Raw genomic sequence first — 21,871 nt, 5'->3', positions numbered from 1 at the left:
TCCAGTGGGAAAAAAGCAAGCACTTCTATCCCTGAGTGGAATTTGGTACCAAAAAGATCTTTTTGAATTGCAGCTCCAGAAAACCTTTCCCTTAGATGGGGTGGTGTGGTGGTGTTCACAGGGGTCTTAGGACTAGGGAAGAGACGAGGATCTGACTCTACCATAAAATCAGCAAATACCTATGTGCCAGAGAATATATTTAAGTCTGTTTAAACATATTTTTGTGTGACTTAATCTATTTTTAAACCCAAGACTCCTATGTTTCAGAAGGCTTGATTTATTATTTTATTATCTATATATATTAAAATTATACTAAAAGAATAGAAGAAAGGATTTCATCAGAAGGCTAGCAAGCAAAGGAGAAAGAAGTGGAATGATAACAAAAGCTCCTGAATCTGAGAGTCCAAGCCAGCTGACTGTGATTGGCCATTAATTAGAAACAAGTAACATGGACTAATCAAAGATGCACCTGTTGCATTCCACAGCAACAGATAATCATTGTTTACATTTTGTTCTTGAAGCTCCTCAGCTCCTCAAGAGAAAAAAATCCTAAAGAACGGATTTTTCACAAAACATGTCTGTGACAGGGTGGTGTGTGGAGCTGGTGCCAGCTGAGGAACTCGTGGAGGTGGTGGCTCAGCTTCCAGGCCCCCAGGTGCTGAGCTGCAGCTGAGTGCCTGCCAGCCTGTCCTCCCCCAGCTCCCAGGGCAGCGACCGGCATTTCCAGTTCTCAGAGGCTCCCCAGGAACCTGGGATTCCTCACTGATCCTGTGCTGTGCTCTCCCTGCAGCGAACCTACCGAATGCCAAAGGATATCCACGTGGAGCCAGAGAAGTTTGCTGCGGAGCTGATCAACCGTTTGGAGGAAGTGCAGAAGGAACGTGAAGCAGAGGAGAAGTTAGAGGAGCGCCTTAAACGCGTTCGAGCGGTCAGTGATCTCCTTATCTCCTCTGCCAGCCTGGCACTCTGCTTACCCTGTACCACTGGGAGCTTTCAGCTGCTGGGCAAGCAGCTGGGGTGGCCAATTCCCTGCTCCACTGCTGTGGGCATCAGTGGCACAGGGCTCCTGGAGGCTCCTGTAGCCCCTGCAGCTTCCACAGTGCTGTTCCCCCATCCATGCAGGGCTCTGTGAGCTCCACTGCTCCCTCCCTGTGTAAAATGCCAGCCATGGCTCAGCAGTGCCCATTTCTGCCATCACTCAGAGGCTGTGGATGCTCTCTATCACTTTCTTTGGTACCCTGGCTCTCCTGAGTTTGTGAGCAATCCCTGGGGACTGTGTAAGAGGGGTTCACCTTCCCATTGGAGGTTTTGTGTGATCTCTGTTTCCCCCACAAACAGTAACCAGATGACAGATGATGTTATGCTTGGGGGTGTTTGTGTTCTGCTATCAGGCCATTTCTACCACAACCAAAAGGGTTCTGCCCATCAGTGCCTAGCACATCCTACAAATTTTGAAAGTGGTCAGGTGTGGCAGTGAAAAACTTTCCCTGGGCAGAATAAACTCACTGACTCCCCTGGGATACCTAACCAGTGGCACTGAGTGCTGAGCCCTGCTGCTGCTGGGGCCCCAGAGCCTGAGGATTTGTTAGATGAACCATGGGAAATGTGCAAGGCCTTTAGCTCTACAACAAGCTTCAAGAGGGAGAGAGTGAGGTCCTGGTCATCTGGAATTCCCTGTGTGAGACCCCTGTTCAGCAGTGTTCACACCACAGCTTTTCTTCTGAGGCACTGCATCTCATGGGTACCTGCACATCTTGTGGTGGGGATAGAGGAGAGATCCCAGAGGACACCATGGTGTTACTGAGCATCACTAGTTCAGTGTAACCTGCTCTGTAACCTGCAGCCCTCCCTTAAAGCAGAGGTGTTGGTGCCTGGCTCAGCTGGCTCTGTGCTTTCAGGGAGGTTGAGCTTCTGGGGCTCCAGGAAAGAACCTTCAGCCCCGTTGGGAGTATTTTAAAATGCTCATCTGGTAGCTCTTTGAACAGGAAAAAGCTGTAGGTTGTAGTGTTGGCTTTAAACTGCATCTGCATTTCAAATGCAGAGAACAGAGGAAGGCAGAAGGATCTGTAAGGTCCCATCCATCTGCAGGTGTTTTCCAGCAAACTCCCTCCACCTCTGCATCCAGCCAGAAAAGGCCAGCCAGGTGCTATTTTGGGATTAGATTCCTGTTCTTCTGGAATTGCACTGTTCTCCTGTCTGGTGGTTATTGCTTTCTAGACAAAGGCAGTGTAACCCAGCAGCATTTTCTGCTAACACAGTCCTAGAACTCACTTCCTCCTTCTCCTCCCCCTCTTCCCATGGCTCCATTGCAGCCCCCACCTGCACTAAATTACATTATCCCAGCCCTCTGCCTCCTTGAAGAAGCTGCCAGTAGCAATACCATAAAATCAGCAAATACCTATGTGCCAGAGAATATATTTAAGTCTGTTTAAACACATTTTTGTGTGACTTAATCTATTTTTAAACCCAGGACTCCCACTAATGCTATATATTAAACCTCTTTGCTGTCTCCAGAATGTATTTCATTGACTGGCTGGCATCTGGCATTAGCCATTCAGGAAAAACTCAGAGTAAGCAATTGTAGCTTTTTTAGGTCAGCACTCAAGGTGCAGGAGCTGCTGGTATCAGCAAGAGGGAGAACTGGAATCCTGATAGATCACAGGGCTTTTTTCTGTGACCTGAACACCAGGGCTGCAGGGTAACCTCTTCCCAGGTCTGCATGGCTCACTGCACAGCAGCACAGAGAAAACCAGGGGCATTAGTCACACTGGGCAGTTACCAGCCTAACAGAGAAGCTGGAAATATTTTGCAAAAACCAAGGGAAAAGAATTTTTCTCCCCTCTAACGAGCAGCCTGCAGGTTCCCTTTCAAAGCCTCATGATGCTGTAACATTGAGAGGAGGCATCTGATTTGAAGCCAAATGCCTTTCACTGAAAAGACTGTCAGGTTTTTGCTTTACCAAAAAGCAAATGCTGAATTCACTAATTATTCTGAGAGACGTAGGAGAGGATTAGAGGATGTGCATGTTCCCATATTAGTTTTTGAGACACTTCAGCCTCGTGTCCGTGAATGGAATCTGCTGTCCCAGAGATCAGTATTGGATCATACAGATCACTCTGAAATGAACAAATGGAAAATAAGCCAGGGGGAAGCAGAGCCACCAGTGAGATTCTCAGTATTTGAACATGAAACATTGCCTGACTAGAGATCATTTGCGTGGTGATGGAAGAGGCTCTGGTGCTTAGCAGCAGCAGCCTGATGGGTGGGACCGGGGGGAGGCAGAGGAGGAGGATTCCAGCGAGGAATCGCTGCCTGTGGCTCATCGGTGCAGCTCTCAGCTCCTCGTTCAGAGGGAAGGGCACCCCCAGCCCTGCTGGGAGTAAAAATAGCTCAGCACTCTGCGAAGTTGGAGCTGCAGCTCTGCCCGCGGCTGCTGCGGGAGCTGCTGGAGGAGCTCTGTGACAGCAGCGCGTCAACCAAGCACCATCTAGTGGCGATGGCAGCGGCGCTCCCTGCCCGCCCCGAGTGCCACCTGCCCGCCCGGGGCACTGCCCAGCTGTGTGCCAGGGTCACTGCCCAGCTGTGTGCCAGGGTCACTGCCAGGCTGTGCCAGGGTCACTGCCCGGCTGTGCCAGCATCACTGCCCAGCTGTGCCAGCATCACTGCCCAGCTGTGTGCCAGGGTCACTGCCCAGCTGTGTGCCAGGGTCACTGCCAGGCTGTGCCAACATCACTGCCCGGCTGTGCCAACGTCACTGCCAGGCTGTGCCAGGGTCACTGCCAGGCTGTGCCAGGGTCACTGCCCAGCTGTGCCAGGGTCACTGCCCAGCTGTGCCAACGTCACTGCCCAGCTGTGCCAGGGTCACTGCCAAGCTGTGCCAGGGTCACTGCCCGGCTGTGCCAACATCACTGCCCGGCTGTGCCAACGTCACTGCCAGGCTGTGCCAGGGTCACTGCCAGGCTGTGCCAGGGTCACTGCCCAGCTGTGCCAACATCACTGCCCAGCTGTGCCAGGGTCACTGCCAGGCTGTGCCAGGGTCACTGCCCAGCTGTGCCAACATCACTGCCAGGCTGTGGCCAACTCCGTCCCAAGCCCTTCCCAGCTTCTTGCCAGGCCTTGCCCAGCTCACTGCCAAGCTATGCCCAGATCTCCACCAGGCTCATTTCTAGGCCTTGGCCAGATGCCCACCAAGCTTTGCCCAGCTCACTGCCAGGCCTTGCCCAGGTCCCCACAGCAAGGTCCCAGAGCACAGCTCCAGAGCCCACACCATGTTGTTGTTTTTTTCACTGCAGTCTGAGCACAGTGAAAAGATTCAGCAGAATTGGTTCCTATAGCCTTGCCCTGCTCAAGGAAAGACAGCAGGTTGGGATAAGCACCCCAATTCCTTCATTCACTGCTGTTGTGTCACTGTTGGGGTGTTCCTGCTTGATGGGAGGTTGAAGCCAGTGCTGGGGGTCCCCACAGACCCACCCCAAGAGCAACTGCTCCTGCCTGTGGTCCTGCTTGGGATCCAGATCTGCTCAGTGACGCAGATGAGCTGAGCTAATATGAACTGAGAGAGCCTTTTCTCCCTTTAGCCCATCTTGACTTCTCTTTCTTGAAGCAAAAGTCCACATTACCTGCAAAATGGAGTTCTGGGCAGCCAGAGGATTTCCCAAATCCCAGGCACCCATTTGGGTGGACCAGCCTAGGCTCTCACCCTCATGCCACCCTGCTCAGGTGTGACAGCACTGCCAGAGTTCTGGGCTGAGCAGAAAGGACATGCTGCCATTCCTCAGGGATCTGTGCCAGGATCAGGCCCTGCCCTGCACATCAGTTGGTGTTCAAACTTTGGAGGTACCAGCTCATGAAGCCTCCCAAGTGCTGAGGGTGTCCTGGGTATCACAAGCTGCTGATAAATGCTCTCCTCAGTGGCAGGGATGTAATCAGCACATCCCTCACCATGCCTTGTCCCTGAGCTCAGTGCCCAGGGCTGGTGGCTGGTGATCTGTGGCCTGTGGCTGTAGATGAAAGGTGCTTCTGAAGCTCCTCAGAGTGATCTTTGAGTGCTGTGTCCCCTCCAGACACCAGCATCGTGTCACACCCCCAGGCTTACAAAGCCTGGTGTTGTCCCTGCTTCAGGCCTGAACCCCCAGGTGTGACACTGGGAGGAAGTCTGTTATTTGCTTTCTTGCTGTGTGGTTGGCAGCTGAGACTTTGAAGCTGGTTAGCAAGTGGTGGGTGATGGCATCTGACAGGCAGAGCTGATGGGAGTCAGTGTTTTCCAGTAGATGCATTTACCTGGCAGGGCAGAGATACCCTGCAACTGATTTCTTTACTGTGCCAAAGGAGGAAAAGAGCAGGATTAAAGGACTCACTGGAATCATGCTTATGTAATTAAAACAAATAGGAATCCTGACTTCCAATAGAGAAACTTCATAAATACCTGAGTTTATGTTGGAGCGTAAAATAGTCCGTCAGCATCAAAACTGTGGCTGTCAGCATGGACGAGTTTAATTCTTCCTGGCAAGGACTTAAGAGTCACTAACAGCATGTCCTAGACCAGTGTGAGCTGCAAGAACAAGCAGTTAGTTAGTTCCAACCCATTTCTTTATCTGCACGAAGTGTTTCACTCCAGCCTTAGCATGCCCAGGAGAAATCAGTGTTTGATTTCCAAAGCCATTCATGCAGCTGTCGACCTTCACTTGCTCCTTCCTGTTACAAGCTTTGTCTTGGCCTTGCCTTGTGGAACAGTCATTTGGGTGAGAAAACCCCCCTGGTCTCACCTGACTCAGAACTGATTTGCTGCATATCCTGTAGCTGTGGGCTTTATCTGATGGGCTTCGAAGCAGTGCCTTACCAAAGGCACGTAGGAAGCTGGAGGTACTCTGTGGTAAGTTTTGTTTCTGCTGCTGGTGGTTGCAGAACCACCTTCAGGGGACTTGGAGTAAGGCTGTGCCTGCTCCAGTTGAGTTGTTATGCTTGTCAGCTGTGTTTGTAAGCCTGGTTGTGATGTGTGGGCTGCCTGGCAGAGCTCCTTGGGAGGTGTGTGGAGAACATTGCTAATGGTGGCTCCAGAAGAAGATACAGCGACCTGAGCTGCTCTGCTCAGTGGCAGCCAGACTGCACAGGCTTGGCTTGAGCATCCTGTCAGTCTGGGACAGGTCTCCAGAGGGATGGTGGACCTCCATAATCTTAAAGGTTTTCAGGATCTGACTGGACTAAAGCAGGCCTGGCCTAAGGGTTAGCAGCAGTCCTGCTGCAAGAGAAGGTGGGACTAGGGACCCCTTCCACCACTCTGCTGTCATTCTCTGACTGTCCCTGTGTTTCTTGCAGGAAGAAGAAGGTGAGGATGCAGATATCTCTTCTGGTCCCTCAGGCATGAGCCACAAGATGCCTTCTGCCCAAGCCTTCCATCACTTTGCTCCTCGTTATGCTGAGATGGGCTGTGCTGGGATGCAGATGAGAGATGCCCATGAGGAAAACCCCGAAAGCATCCTGGATGAGCACGTGCAGCGTGTGATGAAAACCCCAGGCTGCCAATCTCCAGGACCTGGCCGTCACTCTCCTAAGCCACGGTCCCCAGAAAGTGGCCACTTAGGAAAGCTGTCAGGGACACTGGGAACAATTCCTCCAGGGCATGGCAAGCACGCTACAAAATCAGGAATGAAACTGGATGCAGCTAACTTATACCACCATAAACATGTCTACCACCACATCCATCACCACAGCATGATGAAACCAAAAGAGCAGATTGAGGCTGAGGCCACGCAGCGAGTGCAGAACAGCTTTGCTTGGAATGTAGATTCTCATAACTATGCAACAAAGTCACGAAACTACAGTGAAAACCTGGGCATGGCCCCTGTCCCCATGGACTCTTTAGGCTACAGGTGAGTCAAGGAACACCCAGTGGGATTCCCAAAGCCACGACTTCTGTAGGAAGCTCTTCCATGAACAGGCTGTAGCATGTCAGGGAAACAGCAGTTCAGCCTTTTCCTGTGTGAGCTTATGCTGGGATATCATTTGAGGGCTCTTCCCCTTCAGAAATGGATATGCCCTGATAACCTCTATACAGTCCTTTTTATCTCTGTGATCTGGTACTGAAAGACACCCTCTAACCAGGATTTTTATTTGCCTTGGTTCTAAAATAGATTTTCTGCTCCTTAAAGCAGTGGAGATTCTTAGAAATTGCAGGTGCTGGTCTGCTTCTCCATGCACCTGGAGTTGGATGGTGGGGCTGTGTCTCGAGGTCTGGGTAATAGAAACAGCTCTCTTAAGGTGTTTATGAGAGGACAAAAACCTCATCTTATTTGTTGCAAGGCTGAACCCATTCACCAGAAGGGCTCCTTTCCCTTCCTGACAAAGCAGTGGATGCTGCAGTGCTGCCCTTGCAGCCAGTCCCAAGGGGATGTTCTCCAGGGTAGAACACCCTCTGCCCAGAAAGGCCATTTGGCTGCATTGCAGGCTGTTGTCTGTCTTTCTTTGGCCATTTGAATTCCTCCATCCCTTCCATTCTGCAAGCAGAGGGGGGAGCTCCTTTTCTGTGGCAGGTTTTACTGGTCCTGTTGCTGGGTGACTGCAAAGCAGGGAGTGCAGCTCAGGGCTACCCATGGTGAGGGATGGAGCAGCCACAGGGGAAAGCTGTGCTCACCCTGAGGGTGTCTGGCTCCCCAGGGCTGAGGCTTTGGGATGTTTCTTTGCAGTGTACCAGGGGTGGGACAGTTAGTGAAGGCAGGTTGGCAGGGTCTGCAGCAGTCAGGATCAGCTTTCTGGGGTGGCAGGAGGGAGGCAGAGTGCAGAGGCAGCCAAAGCAAATTGCTCTTCAGGAGGGAGAGGCACTTAAATCCACCATGTTTGTATGGGGAAAGGGTTGTTGCTTCAGCAGAGATGAGCTTGGCCATGCTGGGGCAACCCAAAGCCCCATCTAGACACAAGATTTCCTTCTAGCAGCAGCTACAGTATATATTTAATGAGATTTTTAAAGGACACACTCAGAGCTGTCCTTCCTCTGGCACAAACTCCCAGTTCCTGGCAGTCCCTGAATTAGAAGCTTCACAAGACAAGGATTTGCATCCAAATGGTCTTGTTTGGCAGCCAGCAGTCTCTTGTGGTGGCTTCTCTCACTCTTTGTTGAACCCAGCTGTGTTCTGTTCCCCCAGCCCCCCATGACTGTGTCTGTGGGTCAATGACAACCTGCAGAAAACAGCATTATTTTGTTTGCACTGAACCTGATGCTGTGGAGTTGCATTTGATACCCAGTAGTCCTCATGTTGGGAGAAGCAGAGAAGTTGTCAGCTTGCCCTGCCTTTGTAGATCTGCAGCAATTCCTCCACAGGCTTTTTCCAAAAAAAAATCAGCAAAGCTATCCAAGGGATTGCTGCTCCTCTGTGGTGCTCAAGTTGTTTTTCCTGTGTTTTTAGTGACCATGCAGGAGTGAGGTCCTGTGCAGTAGAGCAAGTGGATGATTAGGACAGTGGGAGTCTCATGGGACGACAGCCAGCACAGGGGAATCCTGCATGGCCTCCTGAGCATGGGACAGCTTGGCTGGGCACATGGCCATGTGTACCATGGTGTTCCTGCAGGAGCCTTTGCTGCAGCCACAGGTGTAGCCAGGGTTGGCTGCTGCCTGGCTTCCCTCTGGATGTGGAGGTTGAGGTGGCTGGGCTTCACCCTGCTGGTATGTGATCTTCCACCTTGAGGTGAAGCCTCGTTCAGTTGAGGGTGAGAAGCAAACTCTGGGCATGGCAAGTCAGGGTTTGGGGTATCAGTGAACCTGGGGGTGATAGGAAGGGCCTGGGTTTCAAGCAGTGGTCAGGCATGGAGAGACAGACAATGGATAACCTCCTGCTCTGAGCAAAGAGCTGGGGATTTAACACAGCCCTCCTCATGGCAGGAGATCTTGCCATGGTTCATTTGACCAGAGGAGAACCTTCCTCTCCCCACAGGTTGTTGGGCACAGAAGTTACTGTGCCCGGGTCTAGGTAGTCTTACTCTTAGCCTGAACTGTGACATAGATGATTTGAGCTTTGATAGAGCTGTGGGTCTGTTTAAACACATTTTTTGTCCATGTCTGGAGATAGATGTGTCCATCCTCTGCCCCTCTGGTGGTTGGCATAAGCAAAGCACTAATGTCCCAAGCTTTGTTCTTGCAGTGGGAAAGCAAGTCTGCTCTCAAAAAGGAATGTTAAGAAGACCGATTCAGGGAAAAGTGATGGTGCCAACTATGAGATGCCAGGATCTCCTGAAGACGTGGAGAAAAACCAGAAGATCCTTCAGTGGATCATAGAAGGAGAGAAGGAGATCAGCAGGCATAAGAAAACAAACCATGGGTAAGGGCTGGCAGAACAAGGGATAACAACACTCTTGTATTGCATCCCCTGCACAAGGGAGATGTGTCAGCAGGCTGCCTTGCTCCCAGACATCTTGGGAAGGCAAGAATCCACCACACAAGGGTGGAGACCCTTGGGAGACTGAGGATTACTCAGGGGCTGTGAGGGCTGTTGTTTCTGAAGGATAACTCATGGTCGAGGCAGGAGGTTGCAGCCCCAGGGCAATCTTGGAAATTGCTGCTGTGGTTGAAGGTGGATAACATGGCACATGGTAGGCAGGGGAGGGCATCCTGTGGGAGAATGCCACAAAAGATGGAGCTGCCTTTTCCTGAGTTCATTTTTAAGTATGGGATTGATGGGAACCCTCACATTTGTCTGTGGGGTTTGTTTCAGGGGTGGTCTCAGGACTTGCTCAAAATCTCCTTTAGATTTTGGTGTCGCACCGTTGAAAGCCGTGCTGTGAGGAGCTTCCCAGTGGTGCCTGTATCCAGCAGCAGGTCCATCTGGGAATGGCTGTGTGTCTATGCAGAGCATCTGAGTGCTCCATGTGAACCCTTGGTGTTTGTGTGCAGCTCTTCAGGTGCTAAGAAGCAGCTGTCCCACGACCTGGTGCGGCCACTGTCCATCGAGCGGCCGGTGACGGTGCACCCCTGGGTCAGCGCCCAGCTCCGCAACGTCGTGCAGCCTTCCCACCCCTTCATCCAGGATCCCACCATGCCACCCAACCCGGCCCCCAACCCTCTCACCCAGCTGGAGGAAGCTCGCAGGAGGTTGGAAGAGGAGGAAAAAAGGGCTGGAAAGCTCCCCCTTAAGCAAAGGTAGGATGTTATGGTCTGATTCTGTGTGGGAGGGCTGGGAGAGACTGCTCTGAGGGATGGCCATGGCCTCTGCTCTGAGGGATGGCCATGGCCTCTGCTCTGGTCTCCAGCATGCAGAGAGGTCAGAGAAGTCTCCCTCTGTCCTTCTGACATGGTGCAAATGGCAAAACCCACCTTGAGACCATGGGCTTGTGATCTGTGGCTGGATGGGAAGGGGCTGGGCAGAGGGAGCACATCTAGAAGGGGCATGGCTGGGACAGCTCTCTGCCCTGATGCTTGCTGGCTCTCCACTCATTCACAGTCACACAATGACTTCAGAGCTTGGTGCAGGAGCAGAATTCCTCAGGATGCAGCAGAATTAAGTGCAGAAGACAAATCTGTCTGTGCTCTTTATCTCCATCTCACACAAGCTTCCAGCAAAGGCTGCTGGTGGCCTCTGGATGAGAGCTCTGTGCTGGAGCCCTCCTGCAGCAGCTCTGACTCTGCATGACCATATCCAAGTCCCTGCATCTTCCTGTGACTCAGCTTAATGGCTGTTGCAGAGCTCATGTTCCTGCTCTGTGTTATCTTTCAGGAGACATCATTTGCAAGGCACATGGAGCTCTCTGGTGAAAAGCATTTTGGAAGTGCTAGATAATTACTGTTAACAGCTAAAAGCACTTTGTCCATTAAAAAACCTTTCACAGCTCTCCAGCTGTCCTCTGAAAGCTTGACACTTTGTGGTCTGACTCGTAGAAACACACATATAATTTAAAAAAGAAGCTCTTAATTGACAGGCTCCAGTTATTTTTGCTTGCAGTGACCACGTAGCAGATTTCTGTGTATTCATGTCAGAGCGTTGATTGAAGGCCAGGTAATTCGAGGGCTTTCCCAAGCCAGGTTAAGCCAAGTTTATGTGATCTACCTTTGGCGTGTGTAATTGGATAGGGTTTATTAGTAGAGTCATTTATAGTTGTACTAAATTCATGCACCTTCCCCAGAAATGCCTGTACACACTTTGAAAAGAGCAGCCTGGGCTATGCAATTAATATTCTGGCACTAATTTGGCCTGTATTATAGGAGTGGCTTACAGAGGAAGCGCATGGTGTGTGGTAAATGCCAGGCATGCCAGCAGCAGGATGGGCTGAGCAGTCCCAGTGCTGGGCTGCTCTGTTTCCACTGCCTCTCCACGAGGTCTGGCTCCTCTCCCAGTGATGCAGTGATCCCCCAGCCCTGCCCTATGCCTGGAAAACCAGAGTGGCATTCACCAGTGGGGAACTGCTTATGAAAAGTGGATGTGTCTGTGTCCAGTAGCAGGCAAAAATGGATGCAGTGGTCCCCAGGGAGCCAAAGATTTCTGGATGTTGAAGTCTCTGAGCTGGATTTTGGTAGGAGTGGCTGCTACAGCTGCAGCACACCTGAGTTTTTAGAAAGCTCCTGCTCTGGTTAGCCCAGGAGCCCACCTTGAAATAGATCCCACAGCTCAGTGAGAAAAAAGTTGAAACTGGGAGAGGAGCTCCCATGAAAACACCATTTATTTCAGTCAGGAGCTTTGGAGAGCTCTGGGAAATTGGAGCCAGTGTCCCAGGTTTGTCAATAGCCTTGGGGAAGCACAGAGAGGTGGAGGTGAGCCCAGAGGTGTCCTTGAGGCTCCAGTTGAGCTGGCTGTGGGTGGAGAGCACACCGTGCCAGCTTTCTACAGCCAGACTGGCCTTGCCAGCACGGTTCTCCAGCTCTGCAGCCACTCCCCTCTGGCACAGCCCTCCCAGCGGTGGCCTTCCCCCCAAACTGCCCCCTGCAGCAGCCCTGCTCCCACCCCAGCACTGCCCCACTGAAATCAGTGAGGCACCTGCAGTGACTGTGCTGGGAATTGTGAATATTCTTCCAGAAAAATCATTTCACTCCCTATTTCACAGCATTTGGAATGACCCTGATCTCTGAGGTAGCAACCTGGCTGCTGCTGGCAAGCAATTCAGGATTGACCATCCAGTGCTAATGACCTGCAGATCCAGCAGCACACCAGTGCCCAGCATTGGTGTCCCAGTGACCATCAGGTTTTTCCATGGGCAGACAGGTTTTGAGCCATTTCCTGTAGCTCAGTCTCACATTTCACAGCTGGATTGCAGTAATTAATACCAGCTCCTCAGAGAAAGGATTTTTTGTGAGCAGGGAGAACATTTAGCATGGGATCACTTTGGAATTAATTGTGTTGGCCCAGGATTGGAAGAGGAGCAGAACTGATGGTTGATAACATCTACTGGGTGCATTTTGGGCTTTGCAGAGCGCTCCAGCCCCAGGGTTGAGTTGGAGCCAGCTGAACACCTTTGCATCACAGCAAGGTTGGATTGGTGCTGCAAACCAGCCGTGGGTTCCCTGTCCCAGCACTGGTGGGATGCACAGCTTGGGTCAGGACTGGGATGCAGATGCAGTGAGGGGGATGAGTGCTGCTGTTTCCCTGCTGGATGGTATTTTGTGCTTGTGACAAACACAGCAGTGGGAGGTGATGTCAGAAGGGGCAGGGCGTGGTACCTGGCAGTATTTCTGGGTCACACTGACACCCAGGAGATGGGTGCAGGTGGCAGATTTAATGAGGCAGGGCTCAGAGTCGCTCTGATGGCCTTTATGTGCAAGCCAAGGTCTCAGGAGATCTCTTGGCAATGACGAAAGTGGAGACAGTTGTGTTGTTTCATTCTCCTTAGGGGAGCTCTTGGAAAATTACATTGTCAGTGGATGTACAATGTAATCACTGTGTCAGTGATTCCATATTCATCAGCTCTGCTTCAGCCTGCTAGAGTTCTGTGGCTGCAGTTTGGGGTGTGTGTGAGTTCTGCTGATGGAATTAAAGCAACAGGAAAATCTTCTCTTGGTACACTGGTGATAAAAGGGAGACTGGGGAAGATGTGGGCCCTGTCTGGGAGGAAATGGGAGAGCTGCTTACCTGGGCCATGCACAAGGCTGAGCTACTCAATGGCTTTTCTGCTTTGGTATTCAGCAGTGAGTGCTCCAGCCACAGCACCTGAGTCACAGACAAAGGCAGGGACTGGGAGAAAAAAGAACCACCCACAGCAGGAAAAGATGAGGTTTGAGACCATCTAAAGAGCCTGAAGGTGCACAAGTCCATGGGACCTGATGAAATCCACCCACAGAGCCTGAGGACACTGGTGGATGAAGTGTCTGAGCCACTGTCCATCATATTTGAGAAGTCATGGCAGTCTGGACAAGTTCCCACTGACTGGAAAAGGGAAAGCATAGCCCCCATTTTCAAAAAGGGGAAAAAGGAAGGCTTAGGGAGCTAAAGGCTGGTCAGTCTCCCCTCTTTGTCTGTCAGGATCATTTTTGGGCATCACTTCAGGCATCATTTTCAGGGCACATCTCACTGGAGTCGGGCTGAGTACGTTCAGGAATGGCCCTTCAGGTGTGAAGTGCACAGCAGGAGGAAGGACACGTCAGCCACTGGCACAGATCCCCTCCTGCTTCTGCCACAGCAGAGCTCAGAGCTGTCCTGTCCTCTCCATCTCCTCAGGCAAAGGAGAAGAGCAGCCCTGAGGAAGCAGCTCTGCTCCTGCTCCAGGCTCGTCACCGTGTCCCCAGGCACACAGCAGCCCTCTCTTAGTCATGACTTGTCTCTACCAGGATTAAGAGAAGCTTAGGGACTTTGAGGTTTTCCAAACCCCTTCAATTAACTTCTGGCTCACAGGATTCACTGAATTTGCCTGAATTTATGACCCATTTTCCCTTGAAATGCCTTGTATTTTTTTTCCAAGGATGACTCAATTCCTTAATGTTTTTCTAGCTAAAGGGCATCCTGTATTTTGATACAGGGATGGGAGAGGCTCGGGGAGCTCTGCTGGCACCAGGAGCAGACCCTTCCCTCTCAGGCTGCTGCATCTTCTCCAAAGGTCTCACAGGCAGAGCAGGCACCCGGAAGATTGTTCAGCTGAACTTTAGACCTCTCATGCCTGTAGGAAGAGGTGGAAAGGCTGTGTCTGGTGTTGGTTTGCAGTGCCAGTGTTTATGTGGGCACACCATGAGAAGGTGCTCTGCCCGCCAGCCACTGTTTAAAGGTTAAGGTCAGAGTCATTTCCAAAACTGCGATTACCTCATGTGCTTGGCAGATTCTATGGTTTTTACAGCAACTTTCCAGTCATGTAAATACAAAATCATCTTTTTTTATCCAGTGTGCTTTTAAAATATTTTTTTTAAAGCTGCCAAATGTGTTTTATGTGACTTTGAAAGGGAAGGCTGCCTCTGGCTCAGACCACGCATGCCAAGGTACCAATTTGTGTAGGCTGCTCCAATGTTTGTGCAGTGTTTTCAGCACCCCAGATGAAAGGCTCTGAGAAGGGCAAAGTACCCTGAGCTGAATTATTCTTGCTTTTGTCTGTCTTTGTAAATGGGTGAGGGCTGGGCTGAGAGTTTCAGTCTAGTGATGGCACCACATAGCTGAACCTGGTGTGTGGGCTGGAAGCAAAGACCAGACCAGCATTTTGAGAGCTGGGAAAACACAGGAGGTGTAAAGTCACTGAGGTTTTGGGGATGGCAGCTGCCTTGGCACCCTGCATGGACAGGGCAGGCAGCAGAGTCTCCAGGACATGTCATGCTGGGAGCTCCATCCCCTCAGACCTCCAGGTACTCTGGGAGAGGTGCCCAGGGGAGCTGTGGGGTGCAGGAGCATCCTGCCTGCAGATGTGGGCCACTGGAAGGTCCTGCTGGGCTCCTCTGGCCATGGTGACAATAATGCCAAGCAGTCTGGGCACTATCTGCATGATGCATCCCCTGTGGGATGGTGCTCCAGCCCTGTGTGCTGGTGGGCACCAGGAGCATGGTGAGATGGTGATGGAGGTGATGGTGACCTGGCTCTGCTGCCTTGGCCTGAGCTGCTTTGCCAGTGACTCCCCAAACCATGCTGTGAGGAGGGCTGTACCCTCTCCAAGCCTGGAGACAGCACAAGGGGGCTGAGTTAGAGCCTGCACCCTCCTTGTAGCTGTGTCCTGGCCTCGTTCAGCCTTTCCAAGTGCTCCTTGACCAACCTTGGTGTGCGTCTGTGTGCCTGGAGAGCTGCAGGCAGGGCTCAAGGACTGCACTGCATTCCTGACCTGCTTCTTCACCCAGCAGCCCCGAGCCCTGCCAGGTGCCCAGCAGGATGGTTGGGAGCCCCCTGGCTGGCCCTGAGCAGGTCCCTGTGTGTGTTCTCAGCAGGTTGAAGCCCCAGAAGAGGCCGGGCAGCGGCGCGGCGCAGCCCTGCGAGAACATCGTGGTGGCCTATTACTTCTGTGGGGAGCCCATCCCCTACCGCACCCTGGTCAAGGGCCGCGTGGTCACCCTGGGACAGTTCAAGGAGCTGCTGACCAAGAAAGGGAACTACAGGTAAGGGCTGCTCCCAGCCTGCCAGCAGCTGTTGGTGACCCCTGGCAGGTGACACTGCCAGAACACAGCAGAGTTGTCCCCACAAAGGGGAGGGTGGGTGGAGGTGGGTCAGGAGGGTGGGTGGAGGTGGGTCAGGAGAGTCAGGAGGGTGGGTGATGGTGGGTCAGGAGGGCTTCTTCTGGCCATGCTGTGCTGGGGATGTGGCAGCATGGCCAGGGCACCTGGGCTGGGAAACAGGCAGGTGAGCAGGGGAGAGGGAGGTTGGGTTTTGTGTTAGGAATGTCCTGTGTCATGGTTTGCACCTCCAGCAGGAGCTGCTGAGCTGCCCTGCAGGTTCCTGTGTAGGTGCAGTCAGTGCTCAGTGATGCTGTGGGGACCCTCTACATTCAGAGGTGGTTTTGCTCCTCTCAGAGTTCCCTTTGGTGAGGACAGGGAGGTTGGGTCATGCCAGAGTCCTAAAGCCATCAGACGTGTGGGTGGGGGGTGTGGAGCTCTCCAAGTTCCCGCTTCCAAGTAGAAGCTGCCATGGGAAAGCCTGCCTCCATCCACACAGCTGCCTCGGCCACTGCTTTTGGGAGAGCTGTGAATGGGCTTGGATTCAGGGCTGGAGCTCCTGACCATGCTAACATGGATCCTGACCACTTCTTGTGTCACTGCTGAGGGCAGGGGCAGGAGTGTGGCCTCAGTGCCCTCCATGTCTGGGGCAGTAGCTTCCTGTGCTCCATGAGCTCAGAGCCATGGAGGGGCTGTACCCAGGTTTGGGGATCATGGTGCCCTATGACCATTCACCTGCTTTTTTTCCCCTCTCCCCCTTCCACATTTCTGGTTTTTTCAGGTATTACTTTAAGAAAGTGAGCGACGAGTTCGACTGTGGTGTGGTCTTCGAGGAGGTGAGGGAGGATGACACCATCCTGCCCATCTTCGAAGAGAAGATCATTGGGAAGGTGGAGAAGATTGATTAGGCTCCAGGGCAGTGGGGACAGGACTGTGAAGGACTCTGGGACCGGAGGAGAAGGCCTGGGGCAGAGCTGCCACCACGGGCACCAGGCGAGCCCAGGGCAGAGGGCGGCAGCTCCGCCTTCAGCACAGAGCTGGGCAAGCTCCAGGATGCCAGTGGATGCCCTTTCACCCCACAAACCTGCCAGTGGGAGCCTGGGCTCCCTCTCCATACCGAATATAAGTGTAATGTAGCATTGTACAGTGCATTAGAAAGTGTAATATGACCTTGTTTACTAAAGCTGCATATTTTTGATATATTGTAATAAAAGGAAAATATTTCCAATGTCACAGTGCTCTTATGTAAATGTAAAACATACAGGTACTGCAGAACTCACCCAAAGTGTACAGCCACCCATCAGACTCGGCTGCTCCATGCTTTCCAGGCACCCTGCCCCGTTCTCCCAGCATGGATGGCTCTGGAGCACCACGGGGTAGAGCTGCCCTCGCCCCACCAGCGTGGAAGGGGCTCCAAAGGGGCTGTGAAGACCATTGAGCCATTTGGAAGGAGTCATCTGTGGCCCTTCGGGAGGCTCAGCTGCTGGACGTGGTAGGATGGGTCTTTTTTTTCTCCCCCTGAGCTTCCTTGCAGCTGAGTAAATCCCCAGGGGATAGAAGGGTCACTGCCTGTTGGGGGCAAGGAGCAGCTCAGAGCCAGGGTGCCAGGCTGGGTGCTGGCATCCCACAGCTGGCACACTCCTGTGTGTCCCCATGGAGAAGGGATTGCTTCCCAGGGGGTGCTGCAGTTCTGGCTCCTGTGTGCCCGGTGCAGACATGCCCAGACCCCTGGGCCAAGCTCTGGCTTTAGGCAGGGCTCTCTTTAGGAGAGCTGTAATGGAGAAGACAAAATATGTCTTTTTATGTGTCCTGCGTCTTTTGTCTCAGGGGGCAGTGCACCAGGGGTTCGTTGATGCCAGTTTGTGGCTCCTGCAGGGCCAGCAGCAGCCCTGGGAGGCCTCCTGGCCTTACTCAGCTGCAAGGAAGCCGGGGCTGTGCTGGTGCTCCCCCATCCTGTCCTCGCCCAGCCCAGGCCCTGCTGCTCCAGCACAGCCACAGCTCTGTGCCAGCTCCTTTAGGGAGCCCTTGCCCACCCACCCGGGGGTGGCCCCAAAGCCCGGGGGCCCAGGGTGGCACTGCCCTGCTCAGAGCCCAGCCCCAGCAGTGTGGAGCTGCCTGGAGCCCATGGCACCGTGCCAGGGTGGGCTGTGCCTGTTGTACACCTCACCGAGTGCCTTTAAACACGGCCTGGACTTGCCTAAAGCACTGGGTGAAGTCCAGCAAAATCTGCAAATGTTTTCAGCCCGGGAACAGTGTCATGAGGGGTTTGACTCCGTTTTTTGAAGTTCTGATGGTGGTGTGTCTGGTGAGGTTGTTGGCGTGCCCGGGATTTCCGTCCCCCCCTTTTTTTTGGGGGGTCCCTGTAAATATGTACAGTGGCCGTGCAGCCCCGGCATTTCCTCTGCATTCTCATGTGCTGACTTGTACAATGATCTTTTCAAAGGTACTTGGATAAAATGAAATAAAACCCCACATCCCACTGCCTGCTGCTTTTTTTCCTTCCCTGTGGAGCAGGCCCAGGCCCTCAGCAGCCTCTGGGATGGACAGAGGATGGGGCAGGATTAGTGAAGGGCACAGGGTGGGACTGGGGCTGCTCTGAGCTCCATGGAGGGGTGGCTGAGCACATCCTGGCCCAGCAGGACCAGCATGTTGCCCCTGAAGGAATGGCTCAGAAGAGAGGGGACAGTGCTGGAGTTGCCAGAGGCTACAAGCCAGGCTTACATGCCAGTAGAACCCCATGTTGTCTGCCTTGGCTGTGACAGCAGCTCCTGGGGATTGCCTGGGTCTGGTATGTCATGAAGGAGAGACCCCAGCTGGTTCCCCATCACCTGAACCCCACGAGTGCAGCACGAGGGCCAGCATGGAGAGCTCCTTGGCCACCTGGTGCCACTGCAGGGTTGCCAGGATCAGTGCAATGGCGCAGCTGCCCCAGGGGGACACAGGCCCTGCTGTATGCCCAGGACAGGTGGGTGCTCCCAGCACATGGAGACACAGACACAGAGCAGAGCCCACATTGTTTCCAGGTGGTTTATAACACATGCCTGAGTAGGACAGAGAGGACAGAGCTCACAACTCATCCCGGGATTCGTCCGTCCGCGGCGCACTCAGGTCCTCCTTGCCCGTGCTGTTCCCAGCGGTCTTGGTCACCTGGAGAAGGCAGCAGTGAGGCATGGAGGGACACACACTCCCTGCCTGACCCTGTCCCTGTCCCCATCGTGCAGCCCCTGACCTCACTCACCGGCGGCTCCTCAGGCAGTGTCCCCCCGTTTTCCAGGAACTTGGAGAAGGTCTCCACATCTCGGGTGCTCTTATACTCAACCATCTGGAGCCATGGGATTGGAAGGCACTGAGGGTGTCACTGTCCCCCTTGTGCTGGTGACCCCACAAGTGCCCACACGTACCTTCCTGCCCGGCCCTGCAGGGAAGTAGTGCAGGGTGGGGTAGCCGTGGATGGTGATGTTCTCCAGCTCGTTGGCCGTGGAGTCCATCTCGGCGATGACGATGTCCTCGCGGTCCTTGTAGCGCTCGGCCAGCTCCTCCCAGGCGGCCTCCATGGCCTGGCAGTGCGGGCACCACGGTGCATCTGTGGGGTGGGCACATTGAGCAGGGGGCTGGGACAGGGCTGGACTGTCCTGGAGGGGCTGAGCCCCACGGCAGAGCTCAGGGAGGGACATGGGTGGCACTTACAGAACTTGACAAAGACGTTCTTGGTCTCATCGAAAGCTACCTGCTCGAAGGTCTTCCCCACCAGGACTTTAACAGGCCTTGTGTCCCAGTCCTCAGGGGGCTCTGCACTCAGCAGGCGAGGCTGTGGGGACAGTCAGGACAGCCACAGCCTGGGCTGAGCAGTGCCAGAGGCCCCTGGGGCACAGGGCAGGCTGGGGTGTGTTCCTGTGCTGCCTTTTGGACAACATCTTCCCCTCTGCTGCCATCCCAGCTCTGTGTGTCTCCATGGCAGCAGTCTCCTGCCCCCTTTGCCCATAACCAATCCCCAAATCCTCATGCCTGGCAGCAGGAGCATCAGCAAACAGGTCCCTGCTGTTCACCACACAACCATCCATCATCCTTTGGCTCCTGAGCCAACAGCCCATCTCTCCCCACAGGGCAGAGCCCATCGGTGCTGCAGCCCTCACCTTGACCTTGCCGTCCAGCACCGCCTGGATGAAGGTGCGAATGGCCGACTCCGAGAAGTTGTCCTGCTCCATCTGGTACTTGCGGTTGTTCTTCATCCTCACCAGGCGCAGGGTGGGGGCATCAGCAGCGGTCATGCCAAAGAAGGGCAGCACATCAGCGCCGTGCCCGGTTACATCCACCACCACGAAGAGCACCTGGGCAGGGAACGGGGGACACTGAGCCTGGGGAGTCCCAAAACCACCCTCTGTGTCCCTTCCATGGGCCACCTCACCTCACCACGAAAGCCACCGGCAGCTGCCCTGAAGCCGTCCTGCAGTGACAGCTGCTCCGGTGAGGACTTGTTGAGGAAGAGCAGCATGTGATGGGGGATCTTGGCACTGAAGATCTGGTTGGACGTCTGGGGAGGAGGAGGAGAATGAGGGCAGGACAGCCACAGCCCTCAGGGGACAGTGGCAGGGCTGGGGACGGGCTCTGCCTCTTTGGTGAACTCCATCACCAGCTGCAGGCTGTGGACGCGGAGCAGCTGCGTGAGCTCGGCCGTGTCCAGCCCCCGTGCCGGGTCCACAGGGAAGTTTGTCTGTTTCTCATCAAACTGCCAGGGCAGGGGCCTGTGAGGGCTGAGGGGAGGACAGGATGGCCCCAGGACACCCCTGCCACCCCCTCACCTTCTTGAACAGGCAGACGGTGTCAGCTGACAGCCCGTACGCCTGGAAGAGCTCAGCTGCCTCTGCCACGCCGAATGTCAGGTCCACCATCTCAGCAGCCACCTCGAAGAACGCCTGGGCTGCCTCACCCTTCAGGTCCTGCACAGCCCCACCCGTGAGTGCCACAGCCACAGCCACGGCCACGGCCATGGTCCAGCCCCAGCCAGCCCCAGCCCACCTTGAAGAAGCCAGTGGCCACCAAGTCCTGGGAGTTGATGAAGGCTGCCATGGTGTCGGTGTCCTGCAGCAGAGTGGCGCTGGGGCCAGCCCGGCGCTGCATCCAGAGCACGATGCTCCGGCTGTCCATACGGCCTGGCACACAGATGTCACCTGGCACCCCTCTCCAGGCTGCCACCCCTCCCTGTGCCACCAACCTCAGCCACCCGCCACAGCACCGTGGCACTGCCCACCATCATCACCTCATACATCACACTGTCACCTGTCCGTTATCACCACCAGGACATGGCCACCCCTCTCACCATCACCACCCTGTGACCCCCACAAGGACAGTGCCACCATCGGCCATCAGCCCCTGCCACCCGCCCCAGCCCCATGGCAGTGTCCCCCTCGATGGGTGCCAGGGACACTGTGTGGTGCCTCAGCCCTACCCGTGTATTCCAGGGGGTGGGTGCGGTTGCCATCACGGAAGAGCCTGAGCGTGGGGTAGGAGGTGATGCCGAACTCAGTGGCCAGGGCTTTCTGTGCTGTGGCATCCACCTTGCCCAGCCGGGCTGGGCTGGACTCATTTCGCCGCCGTGGAAAAGGGCGGGCCCCAGCCGCTGGCAGTGCCCACACCACGGCGCGTCTGTGGGTAGGGGACAGCATTGATAATGGGCACAGGTGTGGGGACAGCCCAATGGCTGTGTGAGCACACTGAGCCCCAGTCTGTACCCCTGTCCCACACCCACACCATCTCTTGTGTCCCACGCCCGTGCTAAGCACCCTCACCCATGCTCTGCCTGTGTCCTGCTCCGCATGTCTGTCCCCATCCCATGCCCTGTCACACGGCCTGTGCTCTTGTCCCTCTGTCCCACAGCCTTGCCCCTGCCCACCCCACCTCCTGTGCCCTGCTGTACCTGTGTCCATGTCCATGTTCTGCCCACACTCAGCCAGGCCGGTCCCCCCTGCCCACATTCCCTGCCCCACCTCTGCCCTGCCCGCCCTGGGGGCACTCACAGAACTCCACCAGCAGCAGCTGGTGTTCACTCAGGGCACGGGCAAAGTTGTGCTCATGGAGCACCAGGACATTGTCCTCCTCCTTGATCTCATCTGAGAGCACTTCATCCTCTTTCTTCTCCTTTTCCTCCTCTTCTATCACCTCTTCATCCTCATCCTGGCCCCCCAAACCCGGGCCCAGCCAGGCCAGCGACAGCACCAGCAGCCAAACCAGCCGGGACCCGCAGCCGCGCATGGTGCCGGCGCTGGAGATGATGTCCAGGGAGGAGGACGCAGATAAGGGACCTGGGGGCGGGTTGTGCAGGTCCCCTGGGGCTCGTGGCCCTCCGCT

The 21,871-nt window shown here is 54.4% G+C and overlaps 2 protein-coding genes across 3 annotated transcripts in view; one reads left to right on the top strand and one right to left on the bottom strand.

Annotated features, from left to right (window-relative positions):
- The window catches only part of AXIN1 (axin 1), an 85,601-nt gene extending 67,593 nt beyond the window's left edge, over positions 1-18,008 (top strand). The window contains exons 6-11 of one of the 2 annotated variants that reach the window (XM_014308756.2): positions 791-928; positions 6,316-6,869; positions 9,132-9,308; positions 9,881-10,126; positions 15,302-15,472; positions 16,308-18,008. In XM_014308756.2, the coding sequence (XP_014164231.1) occupies positions 791-928; positions 6,316-6,869; positions 9,132-9,308; positions 9,881-10,126; positions 15,302-15,472; positions 16,308-16,434 (1,413 nt within the window). In that variant the 3' untranslated portion in view covers positions 16,435-18,008. The remainder of the gene's footprint in view (positions 1-790; positions 929-6,315; positions 6,870-9,131; positions 9,309-9,880; positions 10,127-15,301; positions 15,473-16,307) is intronic. The other variant, XM_005425216.3, reaches the window with a different exon arrangement.
- Positions 18,009-18,554: 546 nt separating this feature from the next.
- Positions 18,555-21,775, bottom strand: PDIA2 (protein disulfide isomerase family A member 2). Its single transcript, XM_031060486.1, is given in 12 exon segments — positions 18,555-18,673; positions 18,765-18,848; positions 18,928-19,109; positions 19,214-19,334; positions 19,660-19,854; positions 19,932-20,057; positions 20,136-20,252; positions 20,326-20,463; positions 20,543-20,676; positions 20,973-21,116; positions 21,119-21,169; positions 21,541-21,775. Coding segments are annotated over 12 exon segments (1,608 nt in total). The 3' UTR covers positions 18,555-18,592.
- Positions 21,776-21,871: the final 96 nt, after the last annotated feature.

The sequence above is a fragment of the Geospiza fortis genome, unplaced genomic scaffold, assembly GCF_000277835.1.
Source record: "Geospiza fortis unplaced genomic scaffold, GeoFor_1.0 scaffold114, whole genome shotgun sequence".
Lineage (NCBI taxonomy): Eukaryota > Metazoa > Chordata > Aves > Passeriformes > Thraupidae > Geospiza > Geospiza fortis.
The sequence above is the reverse complement of the archived record's forward strand: the minus strand, read 5'-3'. Positions and strand labels throughout refer to the sequence as shown.